The sequence below is a fragment of the Hyaena hyaena genome, unplaced genomic scaffold (genome assembly GCF_003009895.1).
Source record: "Hyaena hyaena isolate Hyena2069 unplaced genomic scaffold, ASM300989v1 scaffold_19, whole genome shotgun sequence".
Taxonomy (NCBI): Eukaryota; Metazoa; Chordata; class Mammalia; order Carnivora; family Hyaenidae; genus Hyaena; species Hyaena hyaena.
The window spans coordinates 4,423,285-4,444,905 of NW_024080651.1; the positions used below are offsets into that span (position 1 = coordinate 4,423,285).

The following is a 21,621-nucleotide window of genomic DNA, read 5'->3' on the forward strand; positions in this document are numbered from 1 at the left end:
AATCACAAAATGAAAGAGAAGAAATATCAACACTACAGAAATTCAAACAAGTATAAAAGAATATTATTTTAAAAAGTATATGCCAACAAACTGGACAACCTAGAAGAAATAAATTGCTAGAAATCTATAGGCTACCAAAACTGAAACAAGAAGAAACAGAAAATTTGAACATACTGATTACCAGCAAAGAAATTGAATCAGTAATCAAAAAATCCCCAACAAACAAAAGCCCAGGACCAGATGGCTTCAAAGGTGAATTCTACCAAATATTAAGGAAGGGTTAATACCTATTCTTTCTAAAGTATTCCAAAAAATAGAAAAGGAAGGGAAACTTCCAAATTCATTCTATGAGGCCAGCATTACCCTGATACCAAAACCAGATAAACACACCATAAAAACAGAGAACTATAGGCCAATATCTCTGATGAACATAGATGCAAAAATTGTCAACAAAATACTAGCAAACCAAACCCAGCAATACATTTAAAAAAATCATCACCACAATCAAGTGGGATTTATTCCTGGGTTGCAAGGGTGGTTCAAAATTTGCAAATCAATGTGATACATCACATCAAAAAGAGAAAGGATAAGAACCATAGAACTATTTCAATAGATGCAGAAAAAGCATTTAACAAAGTACATGATCCATACATGATAAAAACCTTCAACAAAGTAGATTAAGAGGGACTTTACCTCAACATAATAAAGGCCATATATGAAAACCCCATAGCTAACATCATCTTCAATAGGAAAAAAACTGAGAACCTTTCCCCTAAGGTGAGGAACAAGGCAAGGATGTCTACTCTCACCACTTTCATTCAACATAGGTACTATGCAATCAGACAACAAAAAGAAATAAAAGGCATCCAAATCAGTAAGAAAGAAATAAAACTGACTATTCGTAGATGACTTGATACTCTATATAGATAGAAAACCCTGGATGGCTCAGTTGGTTAAGTGTCCAACTCTTGATTTCAGCTCAGGTCATGATCTCACAATTTGTGAGATCAAGCCCCACATCAGACTCTGTGCTGACAGCATGGAGCCTGCTAGGGATTCTGTCTCTCCCTCTCTCTCTGCCCCTCCCCCACGCATGCAACCTGCCCCCCCAAATAGGTAAACATTAAAAAAAAAAAAGAAGAAAACCTTAAAGACTCCACCAAAAAACTATTAGAACTGACAGACCAATACAGTAAAACCACAGGATATAAAATCAATGTATAGAAATCTATTGTATTTCTATTCACCAATAATGAAGGGGCAGAAAGAGAATTTAAGGAATCAATCTCATTTACAACTGCACCAAAAATAATAAGATACATAGGAATAAACCTAACCAAAGTGGTGAAAGATCTGTACTCTGAAAACTATAAAACACTGATGAAAGAGATTGAAGACAACACAAAGAAATGGAAAGATACTCCATGCTCATGGATTAGAACAAATATTGTTAAAATGTCTGTAATACCTAAAGTAATCTACACATTTAATGCAATCCCTATCAAAATACCAACAGCATTTTTCACAGAACTAGAATAAACAATCCTCAAATTTTTATGGAACCACCAATAGCCAAAACAATCTTTAAAATGAAAAGCTGGAGGCATCACAATTCTAGACTTCATGTTATATTACAAAGCTATATAGTTGAAACAGTAATGGTCCTGGCATAGAAACAGACAACATAGATCAATGGAACAGAATAGAAAATCCAGAAATAAACTCACAATTATATGGTCAATGAATCTTCAACAAAGCAGGAAAGAATATCCAATGGGAAAAAGACAGTCTCTTCAACAAATGGTGTTGGGAAAACTAGACAGCAACATGCCAAAGAATGAAACTGGACCACTTTCTTACACTATACACAAAAGTAAATTTAAAATGGATTAAAGACCTAAATGTGAGGCCTGAAATCATAAAAATCCTGTAAACGGCACAGGCAATAATTTCTGTGACATCAACTGTAGCAACCTTTTCTTTTTCTAGACAGGTCCCCTGAAACAAAACAAAAGGGAAACAAAAGCAAAAAAGTATTGGAACTACATGAAAATAAGTTTCTTGCACAAGAAACAATAAACAAGACCAAAGACAACCTACCGTATAGAAGAATCTATTTGCAAATGGCATATCTGGTAAAGGGCTAGAATCCAAAATATAGAAAGAACTTAATAAAACTCAACACCCCAAATCTAAATAATCCAATTAAAAATGGGCAGAAGACATGAACAAACATTTGGCCAAAGAAGACATCCAGATAGCCAATAGACACATGAAAAAATGTTCATCATCACTTACCATCAGGGAAATGCAAATCAAAACTACAATGACATATCACCTCACGCCTGTCAGAATGGCTAAAAACAACAACACAAGTTGGCAAGGATGTGGAGAAAAAGGAACCCTTTTGCACTCTAGGTGGGAATGCAAATTGGTGCAGCCACTGTGGAAAACAGTATGGAGGTTTCTCAAAAAGTTAAAAATAGGGGCACCTGGCTCGCTCCATGCATAGAGCATGCAAGTCTTGATCTCAGGGTTATAAGCTTCAAGCCCCATATTGGGTGTAGAGATTATTTAAAAATAAAATCTTAAAAAATAGTTAAAAATGGAACTACCCCATGATCCAGCAATCACACTACTGAGTATTTACCCAAAGAATACAAAAACACTAACTCAAAGGGATACATACATGCCTTCTATGTTTACTGCAGCATTATTTACAATAGCCAAACTATGGAAGCAGCCCATGTCCATTGATAGATGAACAGATAAAGAAGATGTGGTGTAAGTGTGTATACACACACAGGAATATTATTGTCATAAAAAAAGAAAAAATCTTGCCATTTGCAAACAACATGGATAGAGCCAGAGAGTATAATGTTAAGTGAAATAAGTCAGAGAGATGAATACCATGATTTCACTCATATGTGGAATTTAAGAAACAAAACAAAGGAGCAAAAGGGGGGAAAAGAGAGACAAGACAAAAAACAGACTCTCAACTATAGAGAACAAACTGATAGTTACCAAAAGGAAGGTGGGGGAAGGTGTGAAACAGATAATGGGGATTAAGGAGTGCACTTGTGTGAGGAGCACTGGGTGATTAAAATTAACACTTAAAAATTTTGAGGAGGGGCAGAACACAGGAGGGGAGAGGGAGAGAGGGGAACAGAGGCTCTCTCCTGACAGGATGACCAGCAGTGATCCTGATGTGGGGCTCAAACTCACCAACCACGAGATCATGACCTCAGTCCAAGTTGGACACTCAACTCACTGAGCCACCCAGGTGCCCCGATTAAAAACCTAAAAAAATTTTTTAAATTCTTTTCTCCACATCTTCACCAGCATTTGTTATTTGTCTTTTTGATACTAGCTATTCCAGCCCATGTGAGATGATAAATCTTATTGCGGTTTTGATTTGCATTTCCCTTATGATTAGAGATGTTGAGCATTTTTTCATGGGTCTCTTGGCCACCTGTATATTTTCTTTGGAAAATGTATATTCAGGAGGATTATTTTTTTAAATTTCTTTTTCATTTTAAGTAGGCTTCATGCCCAATGAGGCTCTAACTCATGACCCTGAGCTCAAGAATCACATGCTCTAGGGGTGCCTGGGTGGCTCAGTTGTCTAAGCATTCATCCAACTTACGCTCAGGTCATCATCTCATGGTTCGTGAACTTGAGCCCTGAGACAGGTTCTGTGCTGACAGCTCGGAGCCTGGAGCCTGCTTCAGATTCTGTGTGTGTGTGTGTTTGTGTGTGTGTGTGTGTGTGTGTCTCTCTCTCTCTGCCCCTCCCCAAACTGCACTCTGTCTCTCTTCTCTCTCAAAAATAAACAAACATTAAATAAAACAAAACAGAATCACATGCTCTACTGACTGAGACAGCCAGGTACCCCAGGAAGATTATTCTTAATAGCCAAAAAGTGAAAACAAGCCAATGTCCATCAACTGATGAATGGATAAACAAAATGTGGCATATCCATACAACGGAATATTGTTCAGCCATAAAAGGAAATGAAGTATTAATATGCTACATGCTATAACATGAATATCACACTTTAATTTTTATACTAAAGAACCAGATACAAAAAGCTATATATTATATGATTTCATTTATGTGAAATATCCAGAACAGTCAAATCCATAGAGGAAAAGAAGTAGATTAATGGTTGATAGGGGTTAGGGGAGAAAGAAATGATCACTGTTGAGCATGGGGTTTCTTTTTGGGCTGATAAAAATGTTCTGGAATTAGTGGTGATTATACCACTTTATATAAATATACTTAAAACCATTGATTTGTACACTTTAATGAATTTTATGTATATGTAAATAAAAGGTACATTTCATTTTTTTGTTTTGTTTTTAAATTTTTAATGTTTATTTTTGAGAGAGAGAGAGAGAGAGAGACAAAGTGTGGGCAGGGGAGAGGCAGAGAGAGAGAGAAACACAGAATCTGAAGCAGGCTTCAGGCTTTGAGCTGTCAGCACAGAGCTTGACATAGGGCTTGAACCCAAAACCATGAGATCATGACCTGAACCGAAGGTGGGATGCTTAACCAACTAAGCCACCCAGGTGCCCCTCCTTTTTTAAATTTACTTTTTGAGAAAGATACAAAGAGGAAGGAGGGGAGAGGCAGAGAGAGAAGGAGACAGAATCCCAAGCAGGCTCCATGCTGTCACGGCAGAGCCTGATGCAGGGCTGGAATTCACGAACTGTGTGATCATGACCTGAGCCGAAACCAAGAGTCAGAAGCTTAACTGACTGAGCCACCCAGGTGTCCCAATAAAAAGTACATTTTAAAGAAAGGATAGTTTTCTGTGTGTACACTATACTCGAAAAAAGGTAACAATAAAAGATAATGATTTTAAATTAGGATAAATGGAAAAATAATACTAACAACAAAAACAGGAAATTTGCAATGCACCTTTTCAAAGATCAACTCCATTAAGCATAATTTGAACACATCCAGTTCATCACTGGGATATTTGGAGTTCTTCCAACATCTATGCATTCATTCAATGTGTACTGATTATGTCCTATGTCTAGGCACTCTTCAACAAATAAAGGGGGAGAGATGTCCACAGATGATTGATAAGGTCATATTTTGAATTCTCCCAATGCCTCTTACTACAGTAAATCTTTCTGTGCTGTGAACTAATATGACCAAGATTAACGTAGCCCCTGGCATATTTGAAAATATGGCTTTCACAGGAATCTGGCTTTCTGGGAATTTTCTTAGGTGTAAGTCACAGTAAATCTCCAAATGAGATCTTGAAATTCTTTCTCCCTTCCATTTTTAAAAGCTATGTACATACGTAATTTTCCTGTTAATGTCTTACTCACTTTTCAGTTGTTAAATCTTTCTCTTTGCAGAAAGAAATTGCTTTTTGTTTGTTTAATGAGAAGAGATGTTAGAAAATCATGTATTGGGGGTACCCAGCTGGCTCAGTCAGTAGAGCATGTGACTCTTGATCTCTGGGTCATGAGTTTGAGCCCCATGCTGGGTGTAGAGGTTACTTTTTAAAAAAAGGGAAGGGGTGCCTGGGTGGCTCAGTTGGCTAAGCATCCGACTTCAGCTCAGGTCATGATCTCACGGTTTGTGGGTTCGAGCCCCGCATCGGGCTCTGTGCTGACAGCTAGCTCAGAGCCTGGAGCCTATCTTCAGATTCTGTGTCTCCCTCTCTCTCTGACACTCCCCTGCTCACGCTGCCTCTATCTCTCTCTCAAAAATAAATAAAACATTTAAAAAATTAAAAAAAATTTAAAAGGCTAAAGGGGCAATAATTTAAAAGAAAGCAAGAAAGAAAATCCTGCCTCAAATGTCTTATATTTGCATTCAATTTGTGCTAAGATTAAGATCATAAGTATTCTGAATCTTAAATTAAGAACCTTCTTAACCAGAGGTCATTAATACACATTTATCATTGAGCTAGTATAAATTAAAGGAAGAAAAAAAGCCTCTCATAGGGTAGAGGCTGCACTATGGTCTCAGGAGTTCTAGACCATTTTTATGGTAACTGTCACATTCCAAGCATCAAAATGTGTAAGAAATAAAGGGCTTCAAATACAGGCTGTCAGTACTGTGGTAGATTTTGAACATCACCTCATTTCAGATCTCTAGGCAGAAGTTCCAAGTAGCAGTAATGAAAAACCAGTTTAAAATCTATTTCAGTTGCAATCTTTCCTATTAAATGTAAACATTAGGAGGCGTAACATCATTTTACATGTCACCAAAACTTCATAGTCAGCAGAAAAGAGAATCAAGTAGCATTTTTATAATGTTTCAGAATTATTACCTTCCTTAACATCATTTCTTAGGGCACTCAAGCAGGCAGCAACTTGTCCCTTATAGCCTCTGTCATTTCCTGTTCCAATTCATTAAACACTAGGTTTTCCTCAGAAACATACAACCCACAAGGAGATTCTTCTGCCAGTTAGAAAAGATGAATTCAAAGGATGTAGAAATCAATATGCACCTCTGAATGGCCATGAAGGGCATGATAAATTGTCACCTACACATGGAATTATATTTTGTACATTGCCAGGGTACTGGCAGAAGCAGCAGAAGCTTATGAGACCTTACTTACAGCTGGACTTCTTTCATATTGACTATCTTCTCTTTGGCTGCCAAAGAATAGATCAAGTTCAAAAGCTAAAACAAGTTGGTAATTCTTTCTCTTTGCCTTTCTCTCTAAAAATTACTCTAAATAAGTTAGGCAATGTAGCTAGTTTACATATAGAAGCCTGATTCAAAACTTTTAGTTCTCGGGTGCCTGGGTGGCTCAGCCGTTTAAGTGTCCAACTTTGGCTCAGGTCATGATCTTGTGTTTCATGAGTTCAAGCTTCGCATCAGGCTCTGTGCTGACAGATCAGAGCCTGGAGTCTACTTCAGATTCTGTGTTTCTCTCTCTCTCTGCCCTTCCCTAGTTCATGCTCTGTCTCTCTCTCAAAAATAAAATAAAAACATTAAAAAACTAAAAAAAGAAAACTTAAGTTCTCTAAATCATTTTGTCTCTTCTCAGTGATACTTAAAATTCTGGGACTCCAGAGTCACAAACATATTTACAAACACCACTGAAAATAAATAAATATTTAAAAATCTCATGGCTACTATATGCCCCAATAGAGACCAGAATAAAATAGCACCATAATGTAGAAAGAAGGGCTTGAAATAATGCAGCTGGCACTCTCCTCTTAACTATAAATGAGGCATTTACGATTGTTAAGGTAACATTTAGCTTTCAGAAGCATGCTGCTACCAGGAATGGGGGGAAAAAAAGGATCTTACACCTCCTTTTCTTTCCTAGTTCTAAAGTGGTGGGCAAAATGTCTGCTTTTATTGGTTTGAAGTTGTCTACGTGCTCATTTCAGCAGCACATATAACTAAAATTGGAATGATACAGAGAAGATTAGCATGGCCCCTGCGCAAGGATGACACACAAATGAAGTTGTCTAACCATTGCCAAAGAATGAGCAAAGGATATTATATACACGTGTTCTCCTCCTAAAATGCTACCTTCTTTGTGAAGCTGTATTGATTCATTATTTAAAATGCGTAGCTTCCTTCTCTCCATTCTATCTTATAATTTATACTTCCATTAATATTTGCATTAATATTTTCTACGTGAGTAATGTGTTTACAGGCATTCTCTCTTACTAAACCGTGAACTTCCATAGCTCAGAGACCAAATTATTATCTCTCTGGTCCCCACAATGCAAGCAGAGTGCTTTATAAAGGGCAGGTATAAAATAAATGCTTGATGAATAAATGCCTATGGTGGTGTTAGCTTTATGAAGACTGGAAGTTATGATTTTTTTAATCCATTTAAAAAAATTTTTTAAACATTTTATTTATTTCTGAGAGAGAGAGAGAACCAGAATCTGATACAGGCTCCAGGCTCTGAGCTAGCCGTCAGCACCGAGCCCGATGCGGCGCTCGAACCCACGAACCGTGTGATCATGACCTGAGCTGAAGTTGGCCACCCAACTGACTGAGCCACCCAGGCACCCCTAAAAATTTTTTAGTGTTTATTTATTTTTGAGAGAGAGACACATAGCACAAGTCGGGGTGGGGCAGAGAGAGAAAGGGAGACACAGAACCCAAAACAGCTTCTGGGCTCCGAGCTGTCACCACAGAGCCCAAAGCGGGGCTCAGACTCACGAACCATGAGATCATGACCTGTGCCGAAGTCGGACACTTAACCATTCAGGTGCCCCAGAAGTTATGATTTTAAGAGTTCTAATAAAAGGCAAAAGTAAAGAGGATAAAGAAACTACCCTTCACACTTAGTTTCTCCCTCCACCCCAATTTCTTTTCTCTGTATTTGTTATCATGGTTGTGTATACTGAAGAGGAAACTGCATCTAAAGATGTCCTCTTGAAAATATATTTTAGGGGCGCCTGGGTAGCTCAGTTGGTTAAGCAACCGACTTCGGCTCAGGTCATGATCTCACAGTTTGTGGGTTCGAGCCCCACGTCGGGCCCTATGCTTACAGCTTGGAGCCTGCTTCAGATTCTGTGTCTCCCTCTCTCTCTGCCCCTCTCCCACTCATGCTCTTGTTTCTCTCTGTCTCAATAATAAACATAAAAAATATATTTTATATTCAATACGTCTATTTTTGACAAACTTCATGTAAACCCTCTTTTGGAGAAGACTTCCAAGCTTAAATTGAACTTTATGGGGAAAGTTCCAGTCAGACATTTAAATAGTATCTACTCCCTATGACTAAAAGTGCTATCAGATGGTTCAGAAAAAAACTCCACAATCCTAACAGCTGAAAGGATGCTGCAAGACTCAACTAACCAGGTGCTGCCTATATAAAATAATCAAGAAGGGAAAAGAAGACACCCTGAATTTAATTGAGAAGGAAAAAATGGTCTTTAGCTCTCAAAAAACAAGGGTCTAACCAAAGATTGATTATGAAGAGTGACAACTGTTTCAGAAACACAGCGTAAAAGGAACCATACATGTCTAAAGAGTGTTAGGCAATGAAAGTAATCTCAAAAGAGATTTCCCTTCTTCATCTTAATTTGTTTCATATGTTATTTTTCTACTGGATACAGGGTTTGGCCAAACTTTAACTGGTTATTTGGAAATTTGTACGCAATGATCAATTTCTCCCACAATGTACATTTTTCCTTCCAAAATAAACAAGGAACTTTGCTCTGATGGGGACAATTTCCAATCTCTAATCACTGAAAGGTACAAGAGAAGATGGGTAATTGTTTGAATATTAGGCCATTATCCCTGGGGTAGATTTAATCAAAAGATGAAGAGTACAAGCTCAAAGGCTTCTAGTTGATGAGAAGCAGGTCTTTGGCTTTGGATTTTCATGTTTGAGCTCTAAATTATTTTCACAGAAAAGGAATAAGAAACTAGACTGGCTGGAGACTAGAAAACAGACTTGAAAGAGAGGTGTGAGACTTGTGACTTGGTCTCTTAACAAGCTTGAGGACTTTGCACAAATTATTAAAGCTCTCATCCATAAAATACCTTCCTTCCTTTCCTATTTCCTTCTCTCTCTCTCTCTCTCTCTTTTTTTAAGAGAAAGAGAGCACTCTGATGGGGGTGGGGGGGAGAGGGAGAATCTGCACTGAGCCTGGAGCCTGACATGGGGCTCGATCCCACGACCCTGAGATCATGACACAAGCTGAAATCAAAAAGTCAAGGCTCAACTGACTGAGCCAACCAGGTACCGCTAAACTGATAATCTCTAAAGCCCCCAGTGGTACTATCAAATTTTAATTGTCTAATATTGTTCCTTAAAGTCACAGACTGGTTCATTCAACTATATGAATACCTTCAATGTCCTTAATTGGACAGTTTCTGTGAGTGGATAAGTCAGTGGGAAAAGTGAAGACTTTACTCACAGCTTCTAGGTGCTCAGTCTTCCATTCAAGTTCTAAACAAAGGTCACAAGCCCAGCAGGATGGAAAGGAGTAGGAGAAACTCCACAGACGTACTTAGGAGGAAGAGAGGGTTGTTTATTGTTCCCATCCACCAATGTTTTCTGAGTGATCACTGTGTACCAGGCATGGGCTGGTTACTAGAGATCCAAGAGTGACCCAGATGGATGAGGCCTCTACTACAGCTTACTGTATTCTGGGTGGTGAAGAAAAACAGATCAGCAAATAAATGAAATCCATATTGTGATAGATTTAGGGAAGAAAACAGTAGTAATGAGAGATAGTAATTGTGTTTGTGCAGTATGGAGAGGGATAAACTTTCATTAGAACAGCGTAGAGGGCGAAGGCTCTTTGCAGATAGTTAGCAAAGCTGAGACTTGAGGGCAGATAATCCCCCCCAGAGGGAAGCTGGTAAATACTGACTGATGCCACCGAAAAGGACTGGAGGAGAGAGACCATCTGTCAGGCTGGAGCTTAAAGAGCAATTACTTCTGTAAAGTTTAGGATTAAATCAGTTGATCTCAACCAAGGGTGATTTTGCGCCTCAGGGAACATTTGACTACATCTGGAGAAATTTGGAGCTATCACATTTGGCAGGGAGAGGTTGAGAAAACCTACACTTGGGACACCTCGGTGGCTCACTCAGTTTAACTGCAGACTCTTCAGCTCAGGTCAGGCTCCCTTGGTGATGAGGTCCAGCTCTGCCTTGAACGTGAGGCCTGCTTGGGATTCTCTTCCCCTCATCGCGCATGCACTTTCTCTCAAAATAAACATTTTTTAAAAACCTTCACCAAAGAACTATTTTAACCCAAATTATGGCTTAGTCACTATGTTATAAACTCATGTTTTTACTAGCTGGGATCTTTTTTCCTTCACTGCAGAAACAAAGTAAAATCAGATTTCAAATGCCGCCATGCTTCTTTTATCCACCTTCTAATAAAGCCGCTTGCAGAGGTTCGAAGGACCTCACGAACTTAGAAAAGCTTCACAAGGTACCGAACATGTCCCTGTATGCGCGAGAGAGGATCTGAGGAGACCCACACCCGACTGCTTACAGGGATCACCTGGCTCAGGTTTCATTTGCGTAATTACAAGTCGAAGTTCAAAATAACACACAGTTGGGTCTATGTTAGGGAAGTCGTGAGATACCCTCAAGGATTAAAACGTCTGTCTCTAGACTTCTAGCTCCCGATTCCGCTTTGACACCCGTCTGCCAAGGCTCTAGATGCTTCTCCCTAACCCCGCTCTGCACTGGCCTCATGCCTCTCTGGCCGCCCCTTCCCCCGACTCCCATTCCTGCCAGTCCCGGTCCCAGGCCTGCAATAACCCTGCGGTCCTCCGGGCTTTTAACCCAGCACCGCCCGCGTCGACCTCCCCGCCGTCGCCTCACCTGCGCCGGTAGGCGTCTCCTCAGCAAGCCCAGAGACAGGCTGTCCTCGAAGTACTGGCTGCACAAGCTGAGTGGTCCTGAGAGGAAGGCCCCGTCGAGGTTCGCGGCGCCGCGAGCCAGGCACAGGTCCCTCAGGCCCGCGAGCGCGTGGCAAGCCCTAGGAAGGGCAAGAAGGCGGTGGGAGAAACGCGGCGCCGGCGACTGGAGGGCATGTAGCTGGGAACCCAGAACGAAGGAGGCCAGGCGCGGACGACGCCGGCGCTGAGGGGGCAGCGACAGCCAGAAGGCGGTTAGCCGCCTCTGGCACCTTTTTGCATATTCATAAAGCCGAAGGAGGCGGGCCGCCCGTGCTAGCTGCCGAGAGGTAATGAATTATTCATGAGGAAGCGTCTTGCTCCGCCCAGAAGGGCCTCGTTGGTTATTCATGAGCCCGAGAGGGTTTGGGCTCGAAAAGGCCGTTGGGTATCCCGAGAGATCTGAGAGAGACCTAGAGGAGCTGAGGCGAGGGCTGTGCAGACGCAAGGTCTCCAGAGAAAGCGGGCGCTTGAGCATTGTTACTTCCATGTTCTTAGGTTAATTTTTTTTGCTTTTCCTCTCCTTTTACTTGAAGCTTTAAGTTTTATTTTAAAGTATTTCGCTGAGGCGGGTAGGCAGGGGTGGAAGAAAAAAGACCAAGAAGCTTCTAGATAACACCTCCCCCACCCCGCCCTCACCGCTCGATTTCGAAAATTTTCACATATACCAGGAAAAAAAAAAGAGTGGCGATAATTGTACTGGGAACACCGGTATTCCCGCTATCAAAGTAGCTATTGAATTCAGATTTCGGTGGAAAAGGAGGAAGGAGTCTTGGTGAGGAAACAGCAAGGGTAATCAGGGGCCAAGCAGTCGGGATGGGGGGCGGGTGTGGAGGTTTGAGGTGAATTTAGCTAGGTCGGGTTTTCTTCAGACATGGAGGTATTCTGCCAAAATCTATTCTTGGCACAGACCAGGAGATGACAGAGCTGGGGTGGGTCCCCACGGAATGACCTTGGCTTCTTTTCCACCTTATCCAGGACGTGCCATTTAATCTCCTTGGACTTTAGTTCCCCAAATAGCGCAGGAGAGAAAATGCCTTGAAACAAGATTGGCCAATCACTGACGTGTGTTCAGATGTGCGGAGCATGGGAGGGGGTGTGCAGTACATCATGTACTTGCTGGTGAAAATGAAGTGCTTGCACCAAAGGAATTTTTTTCTTTTTCTTTTTCTTTTTTTAAAGAGAGAGAGACAGCGAGAATACCAAGCAGACTCCCCGAAATCCTCGCAAAGCCCAACGTGGGTCTCATGACCTGGGCAGAAATCAAGAGTCCCTGGCAAAACGGAGTGAGCCACCCAGGCGCCCGCCCCTAAAGGAATTTTTTATTTAATTAGGCTGATAGTCTAATTTCTCCCCCATTAGATCATCAAGCTCTTGCTATGTGAACAGTATTATTTTATATCTCTGTAATCCTACATGATGCCTGGCACATTGTGGTCACCCAGGAAATGTTGAATGAATGAATAATTGAAATGGCCTGAAGAAGATATTAAAAAACCAAAAGAGCATGTACAAATATCCAGTTAATATAGTGGAAACCATTTACTCTGAGTGAGTGGGGAGAAGGGAAATTATCAGAGCCAAATGGGATTTGTTAAAATGGTGAATGATAATTTATGGAAGCAAACTGAAACCTGAGTAACTGGGCCACCTTTGACAAATCAAGTTCTCTAAAAAAAAATTTTTTTTTTTAATGTTTACTTATTTTTGAGAGAGGGAGAGCATGAGTACATGAGCAAGCGAGGGGGAGAGAGAAAGAGAGACAGAATCCCAAGCAGGTTCTGCGCTGTTAGCGCAAAGCCCCAGGTGGGGCTTAAACTCACCAACCATGAATGAGATCATGACCTGAGCTGAAGTTGGACACTCAACCATTTGAGCCACCCAGGTGCCTCAACAAACCAACTTCTTTTGTTGAACTTCACTTTCGTCTTCTTTATAGTTTTATATTTTACATTTAAAGCCATGACCCATTTTGAATTAATATTTATACGGTGTGAAATTTAGGTTGATGGTTTTTTGTTGTTGTTGTTGTTGGGTTTTTTTTTTTTTGCGAGGAGGGGGGTGTGTTGGGGAAGTTTCAGCCTACGCATTTCCTATTGTTTCCCTACTATTTTAACAGTATCCTATTGTTAAAAACACTATCCTTCCTCCACTAAATTGACTTTCCTTTTCTTTAAAATGAAGAGATTGGATTATCTGTAGAGGATGTCTCCTTTCCTTTCCAGTTCTATGTTGTTGAACCCATTTATGTCAAAATGTACTTCCTTTGAGTAAAGCCACCCTTCCTATCAGGCAAGAAAGGTCATCTAGTCACGTTTATTAGAATCCAGCTATTAGGGGCGCCTGGGTGGCTTAGTCGGTTGAGCGTCCGACTTTCGCTTAGGTCATGATCTCGCGGTTTGTGGGTTCGAGCCCCGCGTCAGGCTCTGTGCTGACTGCCAGCTCAGAGCCTGGAGCCTATTTCGGAGTCTGTGTCTCCCTCTCTCTCTGACCTTCCCCTTCTCACGCTCTCTCTCTCTCCCCTAGAAATAAATAAAAATATTAAAAAAAAAAGAATCCAGCTATTAAATATTATTCATTTGAGAGAAAGGGGATTTGTTGGAAAAAAAAAATGGTTTTGGAAGATTGAGAAAGATGGGTGGGGAGTGTTAGGAAATCAACTATTATTGTCTTTGGGCAAACATAGTAAAACTGGTTTTTGCTTCACTCAGAATGGCCAAAGGGGAAAAAGTGGTTTAGGCTTTAATGTGCTGAACAATAGCTGGTTAATCTTTATCTGAATCTTGGATTCACACATAAAAGGGTAAAATAGTAGCAATTGTGTCATTTTAAATAGGGTAGTTGAGATGTAGGTCAAGAGGTAAGCCTAGCATGAGTCTTTAGCTGAGAAAGCACAGAAATCTTTCCTTTTCCTCATGATCATAATTCTTGTCACAGAGTAGACATATCAAGCATAAAAATGAAAGATATTGATGCCCTGTGAAGTTTCGGATCTTTGTGGGTCAAATAGGCAAGCAAATATATAAGTGAAAGACATTTGAAAGTTAGAGTTCTGTTCTTAAAAACCATAGTTATGAAATCTCTCCTAGGTTTTTAGATAGTGAGTTAGAACAAGGTGATAAAAAAACATCAGAGTTATTCTCTGAGAGTGCATGATCTGTAGTATCATACCTCCTGGGGCTGTCAGCTTGTGAGCTTTCAAAATTAAGCAGAGTTTGTACTTGAATAGGAGACTTCCACAAAACACCTGCTCAAAGGAAAAACAACAGTAGCAAGAGAATAGTTGGAGGTTGAAAAGAGCCTGGCTATTAAAAAAATTATTTAGATATATTTTGCCTTCCTAAAGCAAGCTCATTCTAGAAAAACAGAAAAAGGTATAACGACACTACTGTATTTAGAAATAAGCAAGCAAGCTCAACAACTAGGAAGACACTGGTGCGTCATGTTATTTTATTATGTTTATTTATTTTGACAGAGTGCATGTGCATATGGGGGTGGGGGAGGGGAAGAGGGAGATAAAGAATCTTAAGCAGACCCCATGCCCGGAGCAGAGCCTGACGTGGGGCTCTATCTTATGACCATGAGATCATGATCTGAGCCAAAATCAAGAGTTGGGCACTTAATGGACTGAGCCACCTACATACCTGGGTAATGCATTATTTTAGGTGAGATGAAAGCAAAAAGGGATTTCATTTTGGGGAGTCCTTTTAGAAAAACCCATAAATTGTGAGTCAGAGTTTCTTAAGTTTTATTCTCAGTTCTGCCAACAACTTTTTGATTGACCCTAAGTCAGTTGACTTCTCTGAACCTTGATTTCCTCATCTAGAAAATTAGGTGTTTGGACTAGATGACATTCAAAGTTCCTGTCTATTAATATTAATATTCTGTAATTCTTTTCTAAGATGCTTAATTCTTCCTTGTTATTGTATCTCTCTGTTGATTCAGGAGATATTGAGCATCTGTTTTGTTTCAATACTATAATGGTGCTGAGGATTCAGGAATGAAGTAAAGCAGACACAAAAGGTCACATATTACATGGTTCCATTTATATGAAATGTCCAGAATAGGCAAATTCATAGAGATGAAACATAGATTAGTGGTTGCAAGGGGTCAGGAAGAGGGGAGAGTGGGGAGTGATTGGTAATGAGGACAGAGTTTCATTTTGAGGTAACAAAAATCTTCTAGCATTAATAGTGATGGTTGCAAAACTGTGAATATACCAAATTGTACCTTAAAGATCCACTAAATTGTACCTTAAGAAAAAAACAAAAAATAAAAGAGCTGGACAGACACAACTTTACCCTCATGTTAGCTCACAATAGGGGGATGGATACCTAAATGCAACCATGATACAGCATATATTATAATGGGTACATAACCCTAACTTGGTGGTTGTGGTGAATCAGGAAATATTCCTTGAGAACATTATACTAAGCCATATGGAGGAGATAAGTAAGAATTGAAAATGGAGGAGAATGTTTCAGGCAGAAAGAATATTGCAAAAGCCTGAAAGCTGGAGAAAATATGGTCCTTTAGGTAATCAAAGTAGATAAGAATAGCTGATTCATAAAAGTGTAAGGGCAAATGGTTAGAGATGCGGCTAAGAAGGCTTGAGCCAGATCTTGAAGCCATGGTATGGAATTTGGATTTTATCTTGAGGGAAGTGGGAAGCCATTGAAGAATTTCAGTCTAGGAAATTATATAATCAGGTTTGCAATTTAGAAAGAAAACTCTGGCTGCAATACAAAATAACAGCCTGGAGAAGGGCAGGATCAATGACAGGCAGACTGGTGGTTATAGCAGTCTAGGCAAAATATGAGGCTAATCTGATCTAAAGCAGAGATGACAGCATGTATAAAGTGAGGAATGGACATACTTGATAAATGTTAAGGAGACTGGATGTGGGAATGAGGGAAGGAACAGAGTTGAGTCATAGTTTTTAAGTTTGAACAATTGGGTATTTGATGATGTCATTTACTGAGCTAGAGAACAGAAATAGGTTTTTGGGGAAAAGAACTGATTTGTTAAAATAATTTATGTTTTTTTTTTTTTTTTTTTAATTGAGACAGAAACAGAGCATGAGCGGGAGAGGGTCAGAGAGAGAGGGAGACACAGAATCCGAAGCAGGCTCCAGGCTGTCAGCACAAAGCCTGATTCAGGGCTTGAACTCAAGAACCATGAGATCGTGACCTGAGCTGAAGTCAGACGCTCAACTGACTGAGTCACCCACAGGCCCAAAGATCTGATATTTAGATGCATTGGGAACATCAAAGTGGAACTGTCTCATAGACTGAGGTATAGATCTCTGACTCTTCAGACAGACCTGGGCCTCTTATATCCAGTCATGTGAATGGATATAGTAATTGAAACAATGGGAATATATTTGTTCATCCAGGGAGTTTAGAAGTGTTTAGAAGAAAAAAAAGAAAAGGAGCTCCTACTATAGAACCCTGAACACAAATGCTAAGAAGTGGGCAGGGGAAAAAAGTCTGAAGTAGACAATGAGAAGGAACAACTGGAAGGCTGGAAGAAAACTAGGAGTTCAAATGCTAACATAAGATTTTTATTTATTTTTTAAAAATAAATTTATTTTTGTTTATTTTTGAGAGACAGAGTGCGAGTGGAGGAAGGGTAGAGAGAGAGGGAGACACAGAATCAGAAGCAGGCTCCAAACTGTTAGCACAGAGCCCGATGTGGGGCTTGAACCCACAGACTGTGAGATCATGGCCAGAGCCAAAGTCGGATGCTCAACCAACTGAGTCACACAGGCACACCTAACATAAGATTTTTAAAAATAAACATGCTTTATTACTTATAATGAAATATTTGCCAGTGTTCTAAGTCCCCTATAAATAATGACTCATTTAGTACCCACACAACCATATGAAGCTGGTACTATTACTATCCTTCTTTTATAGATGGGGAAACTGAGGCACACAATCTTTTGGACAGACAAGTTAATTGCAGACTGAAATTTGATCCTAGGTAGTGTGGCTCCAGAAGAGTGCGAGTATGCTAAGTATGCTCTCTGGATGTACACATTCCCGGATAAACATTGTTAGAGCCCTGAGAAGTTGGATTTATTGTCTGCATTTTACAAAAAAGGAAACTGAAGCCTAGGGTCATTGTGTGATATGACCAAGTTACAGAGCTACTAGGTAGTTGAACAGAATTTGAACTTAGGTTCCTTAAGTCCAAAGTCGCTTTCTATTGCATTATACTGCTGGTTATTTCTCTCTTCATACACACATATGTGTAAATAAAATTTAACTTGACATATTTCAGAAATGTTAATTCCTCAGGTATTTACCAAATGCTAATAGTAACCAGCTTTGAATCCTTTTTCAAAAGCATGTGACCTGATTGTCTCAAGAGTTTTCAGTGAGAGTATCAGTTTAATCCAGGTTTTCTGTACATTCCTATACAGATGTAATAATGTCCTAGCTATTATGTCCTAATTGACTGATGCTTTTTTCAGGGCTTGATTCTCCAGAAATGCCATCTGAATGTCTTATGATCATAGAGAATTTTTTTTTAAGTTTATGTATTTAAGAAATCTCTACACCCAACGTGGGGCTCAAACTCACAACTCCGAGAATATGCTCTACTGAGATTCGCCAGGCACCCCCATAGATTTAAAAAAAACAAAAAATCAATGAAGAAATCTATTGAAAAATTCTTCTCATTATTATTTATTATTTTTTAAATGTTTACTTATTTATTTAGAGAGAGGGAGAGACAGAGAGAGAATCCCAAGCAGGTTGACCACTGTTAGTACAGAGCCTAATGTGGGGTTTGATACCATGAACTGTGAAATCATGACCTGAGCTGAAATCAAGAGTCGGACACTTAACCAACTGAGCCATCCATGTGCCCCTATTCTTCTTACTTATTGTCTCTAAAACTAATAACTACCCCAGGAGGGGGTCATTTACATGGTTTAATGGGCTAGAACTAGGGCTTAAACTTTTGTAGTTACTGATTTTGCCCATTTTATTTCTTGAAGTTTTAAGGGAAACACTTGATGTGTTGAGTCAGATTTGAAGGTTATACACAGAAATGAAGGTTATATTCTAAAGTCAACAAAAGACCCTTTGTAATCTTTAAGGACTAAAGGACTATTAGGTGGTTTTCAGTGTCTACAAGATATTGTCAGAGAGTGTCCCCTAGCGCTGCTCTGAAGAAGAAATTCGAGAGAAATTAAATATTACTTGTTTATAATCTCTATCACCATCTTGTGGCCATGTCCTCTCATAATTCTGCCGCCTTTTATTTGCAAAATCATCCAGAATCGTGCAATATTCTATACACAAAAGAAGATCACAGGCTATCCTGGGTGATCCAGAATGGAATTACTTTAAATATGTTACTTGGTTAGAACTCCATAAAACTTGAAAAGGAGCCCCGATATAAATTAAATTAAGATCTTTGAAAAGAAAAAGAGAAATTTGCTTCTTTGTTTATGCCAGTGAAGCAATAGAAGTGAAAAACAGATGTATTTCCTTTTTTTTTTATAACTTAAAGTCCCTCTTATTTATTTATTTTTTACGTATACTCTACCCTCGATGTGGAGTTCAAACCCATTACTCCCAAGATCAAGAGTAACATTGTTCTACCTATCGAGCCAATCAGGCACCCCAAAACTAGATGTATTTTTAACATTAACTTTTTTATCATATTAAAATACACATAATATAAAATTCACCACCTTAACAATTCTCAAATATACAATGCAGCGGCAACTAAGTGTGTTCATGGTGTTGTGCAACCATCACTGCTATCCATTCCTAGAAAATTTTCATCAGCCTGAACAGAAACTCTGTGCCCTCTGAACATCACTTTCCTTCCACCCTCCAGCCCTTTTTAACCTCTATTCTACTTTTGCTCTATGAAGTTGACTACTTTGAGTACCTCTATCTCATGTGAGTAAAATCACACAATATTTGTCCTTTTGTGTCTAGCTTATTTCACTTAGCATAATGTTTTCAAGATTCATCCATGTTGCAGCCATGTATCAGAATTTGATTCCTTTTTAAGACTTGTATATACCATTGTATATAACACATTAAAAAAAAATCCATTCAACTGCTGATGGACTTTTGGGTTGTTTCCACCTTTTGCGTAGTGTAAATAATACTGCCATGAAGTATACAAGTATTTGAATCCCTGCTTTCGGTTCTCTTTGTTATACCTAGAAGTGGAATTGCTGAATAATATGGTAATTCTGTTTAACTTTTTGAGGAACTTCCAAAATGTTTTTTACAGCAGCTGTATGATTCCCACCAATGATGCACAAGGGTTCCAAGTTTTCCACATCCTCACCAACACTTACTATTTTCCATTTTTTTAAAAAAGCCATCCTAATGGATATGATGTGTAACTTTTGAGTTACCTTTGAAAGCCAATTACACATGAAGTTAATTCAAGAAATCTTTTTAAGTTTATTTATTTTGAGACAGAGAGAGAGAAAGAGAATGTGTATGTGCACATGCAAGAGCAGGGAAGGGGCAGAGAAAGAGGGAGAGAATCCCAAGCAGGCTCCATACTGCAAGCGTAGAGCCCAATGCGAGGCAGGAATGCATGGAACCACAAGATCGTGGAGCCCAAATCAAGAGTCAGACGCTTAACTGAGCCACCCAGGCGCCCCTCAAAAACATTTCTTGAATTGGGGCACCTGGGTGGTTCAGTCAGTTAAGCACTTCTGGTTCTTGATTTCTACTCAGTTCATGATCTCAGGGTCATGAGATTGAGCCCAGTGTCAGGCTCTGAGCTGGGCATGGAGCCTGCTTCAGATCCTCTCTCTCCCTCTACCACTCATGCTTGTGCCTTCCTTCTCTCTTTAAAAAAAAAAAAAAAAAAGGAAAAACAGAAAATGTTTTTTGAGCTCCTGCTATATACATACAGAACACAGTTGCCCTCTAAGGGAATAAAAAGGATGAGTAAAATATATTGTTGAGGGGCACCTGGCAGGTTCAGTCAGTCTAACTTTGGCTCAGGTCATGATCTCATGGCTCAGCTCCTTCAAGCCCCGTGTTGGGCTCTGTGCTGACAGCTCAAAGCCTGGAAGATTGCTTCAGATTCTGTGTCTCCCTCTCTCTCCTTGCATCTCCCCACTCACACTCTGTGTCGCTCGCTTTCTCAAAAATGAATAAACATTTTAAAAAGTTAAAAATATATATAGATTGTCGAATCTTTAGGTAATTTACAATTTATTTTATTCAAAATATATTTGGGAACAAGAAAATCAACTTAAATTCTTACTGGGAGGTTGGAAATACTAGTCCAGAGATCTTAAGCCAAATTTATAGGAAATTGGTAGTGGAGATAAAAATGTTTATTAAACTAATTTTCCAAAGAATATAGTCAAATACTAATTATATAGTTCTTTTAGAAAATTCACAAAAATGGTTATGTTAGGCAAAGTCTCTAATTTTTTTTTCACCCCCACAGGTTTGACTTGTTAAAAGAATCTTGATACATTACTACAATGGCAACTGCTCAGCTCTCTCACTCTATCAAAATTCACAAAACATCTAAGGTATTTACTAAGAATTTAATGAAAATCAATGACTATTTAGTGAGTTAGTTCAGAATCATGACTTTAAACTTTGTTTTTTTTTAAAAAGCAGTTTTATCAGTTAATTGGCACATAATATTCTTGCAGAGTATTATCTACATTTTAACTGCCTAATGGGCTGAGGATGTTCAAAAAATTAGAATAGATTCCTACAAAGTAACTTGCTGGGTGCTTGTTTCATGCTCCTATGTTTAGATTCTCTAGAGTAAAAGAAATCAATTAAAAAAGACGTTTAAAGAGAACAGTTCTTTGTTAGACTCTCATTTCCTGAAACAATTAGGAAAGTTCTGATATGCACCTTGATGTAATTATAAGGACTGAAGGAGAGAGTACTAAGAAGAACTTGGAGGATGGGCCCCTGGGGGAGCTTGCCAGAGTCAGGTAACCTTCACGGTTCACAAGAAGAAGTCTCTCTTGTACCATGACATTCATTAATGAATCATTCATTTATTAATTGAGAGCTCAATATTATATGATACATATTATTATAAATCTTTATCTTCCAGAAGTTTAGAATCTGGTAAGGGAAATAAGATTTAGAGGAGTTAAGTCAATATACAAAGCAGTATATACAATACATATATGTGAAAAAGAGCAAAGCAGTATAAATTATAGGAATTTAGAGATTTTGTATAGACTGGTAAGACTTCCTTACTCATGAAGGAAATGTAACTT

At 39.2% G+C, this 21,621-nt stretch overlaps 1 protein-coding gene and 1 non-coding gene across 7 annotated transcripts in view; both read left to right on the forward strand.

Moving 5' to 3' along the window:
• The first annotated feature begins 7,357 nt into the window (after window positions 1-7,357).
• Window positions 7,358-7,461, forward strand: LOC120227914. Its single transcript, XR_005527369.1, has one exon. It is a non-coding gene; the product is annotated as a U6 spliceosomal RNA (small nuclear RNA).
• A 4,161-nt stretch (window positions 7,462-11,622) lies between these two features.
• Window positions 11,623-21,621, forward strand: part of HORMAD2 (HORMA domain containing 2) — a 35,976-nt gene continuing 25,977 nt past the window's right edge. For 2 of the 6 annotated variants that reach the window (XM_039225879.1, XM_039225882.1), the window contains exons 1-2: window positions 11,771-11,867; window positions 20,820-20,907. In XM_039225879.1, the coding sequence (XP_039081810.1) occupies window positions 20,857-20,907 (51 nt within the window). In that variant the 5' untranslated portion in view covers window positions 11,771-11,867; window positions 20,820-20,856. Of the gene's footprint in view, window positions 11,660-11,770; window positions 11,868-12,077; window positions 12,145-20,819; window positions 20,908-21,621 lie in introns of those variants that run through there. The other 4 variants (XM_039225880.1, XM_039225881.1, XM_039225883.1 and 1 more) reach the window with 4 other exon arrangements.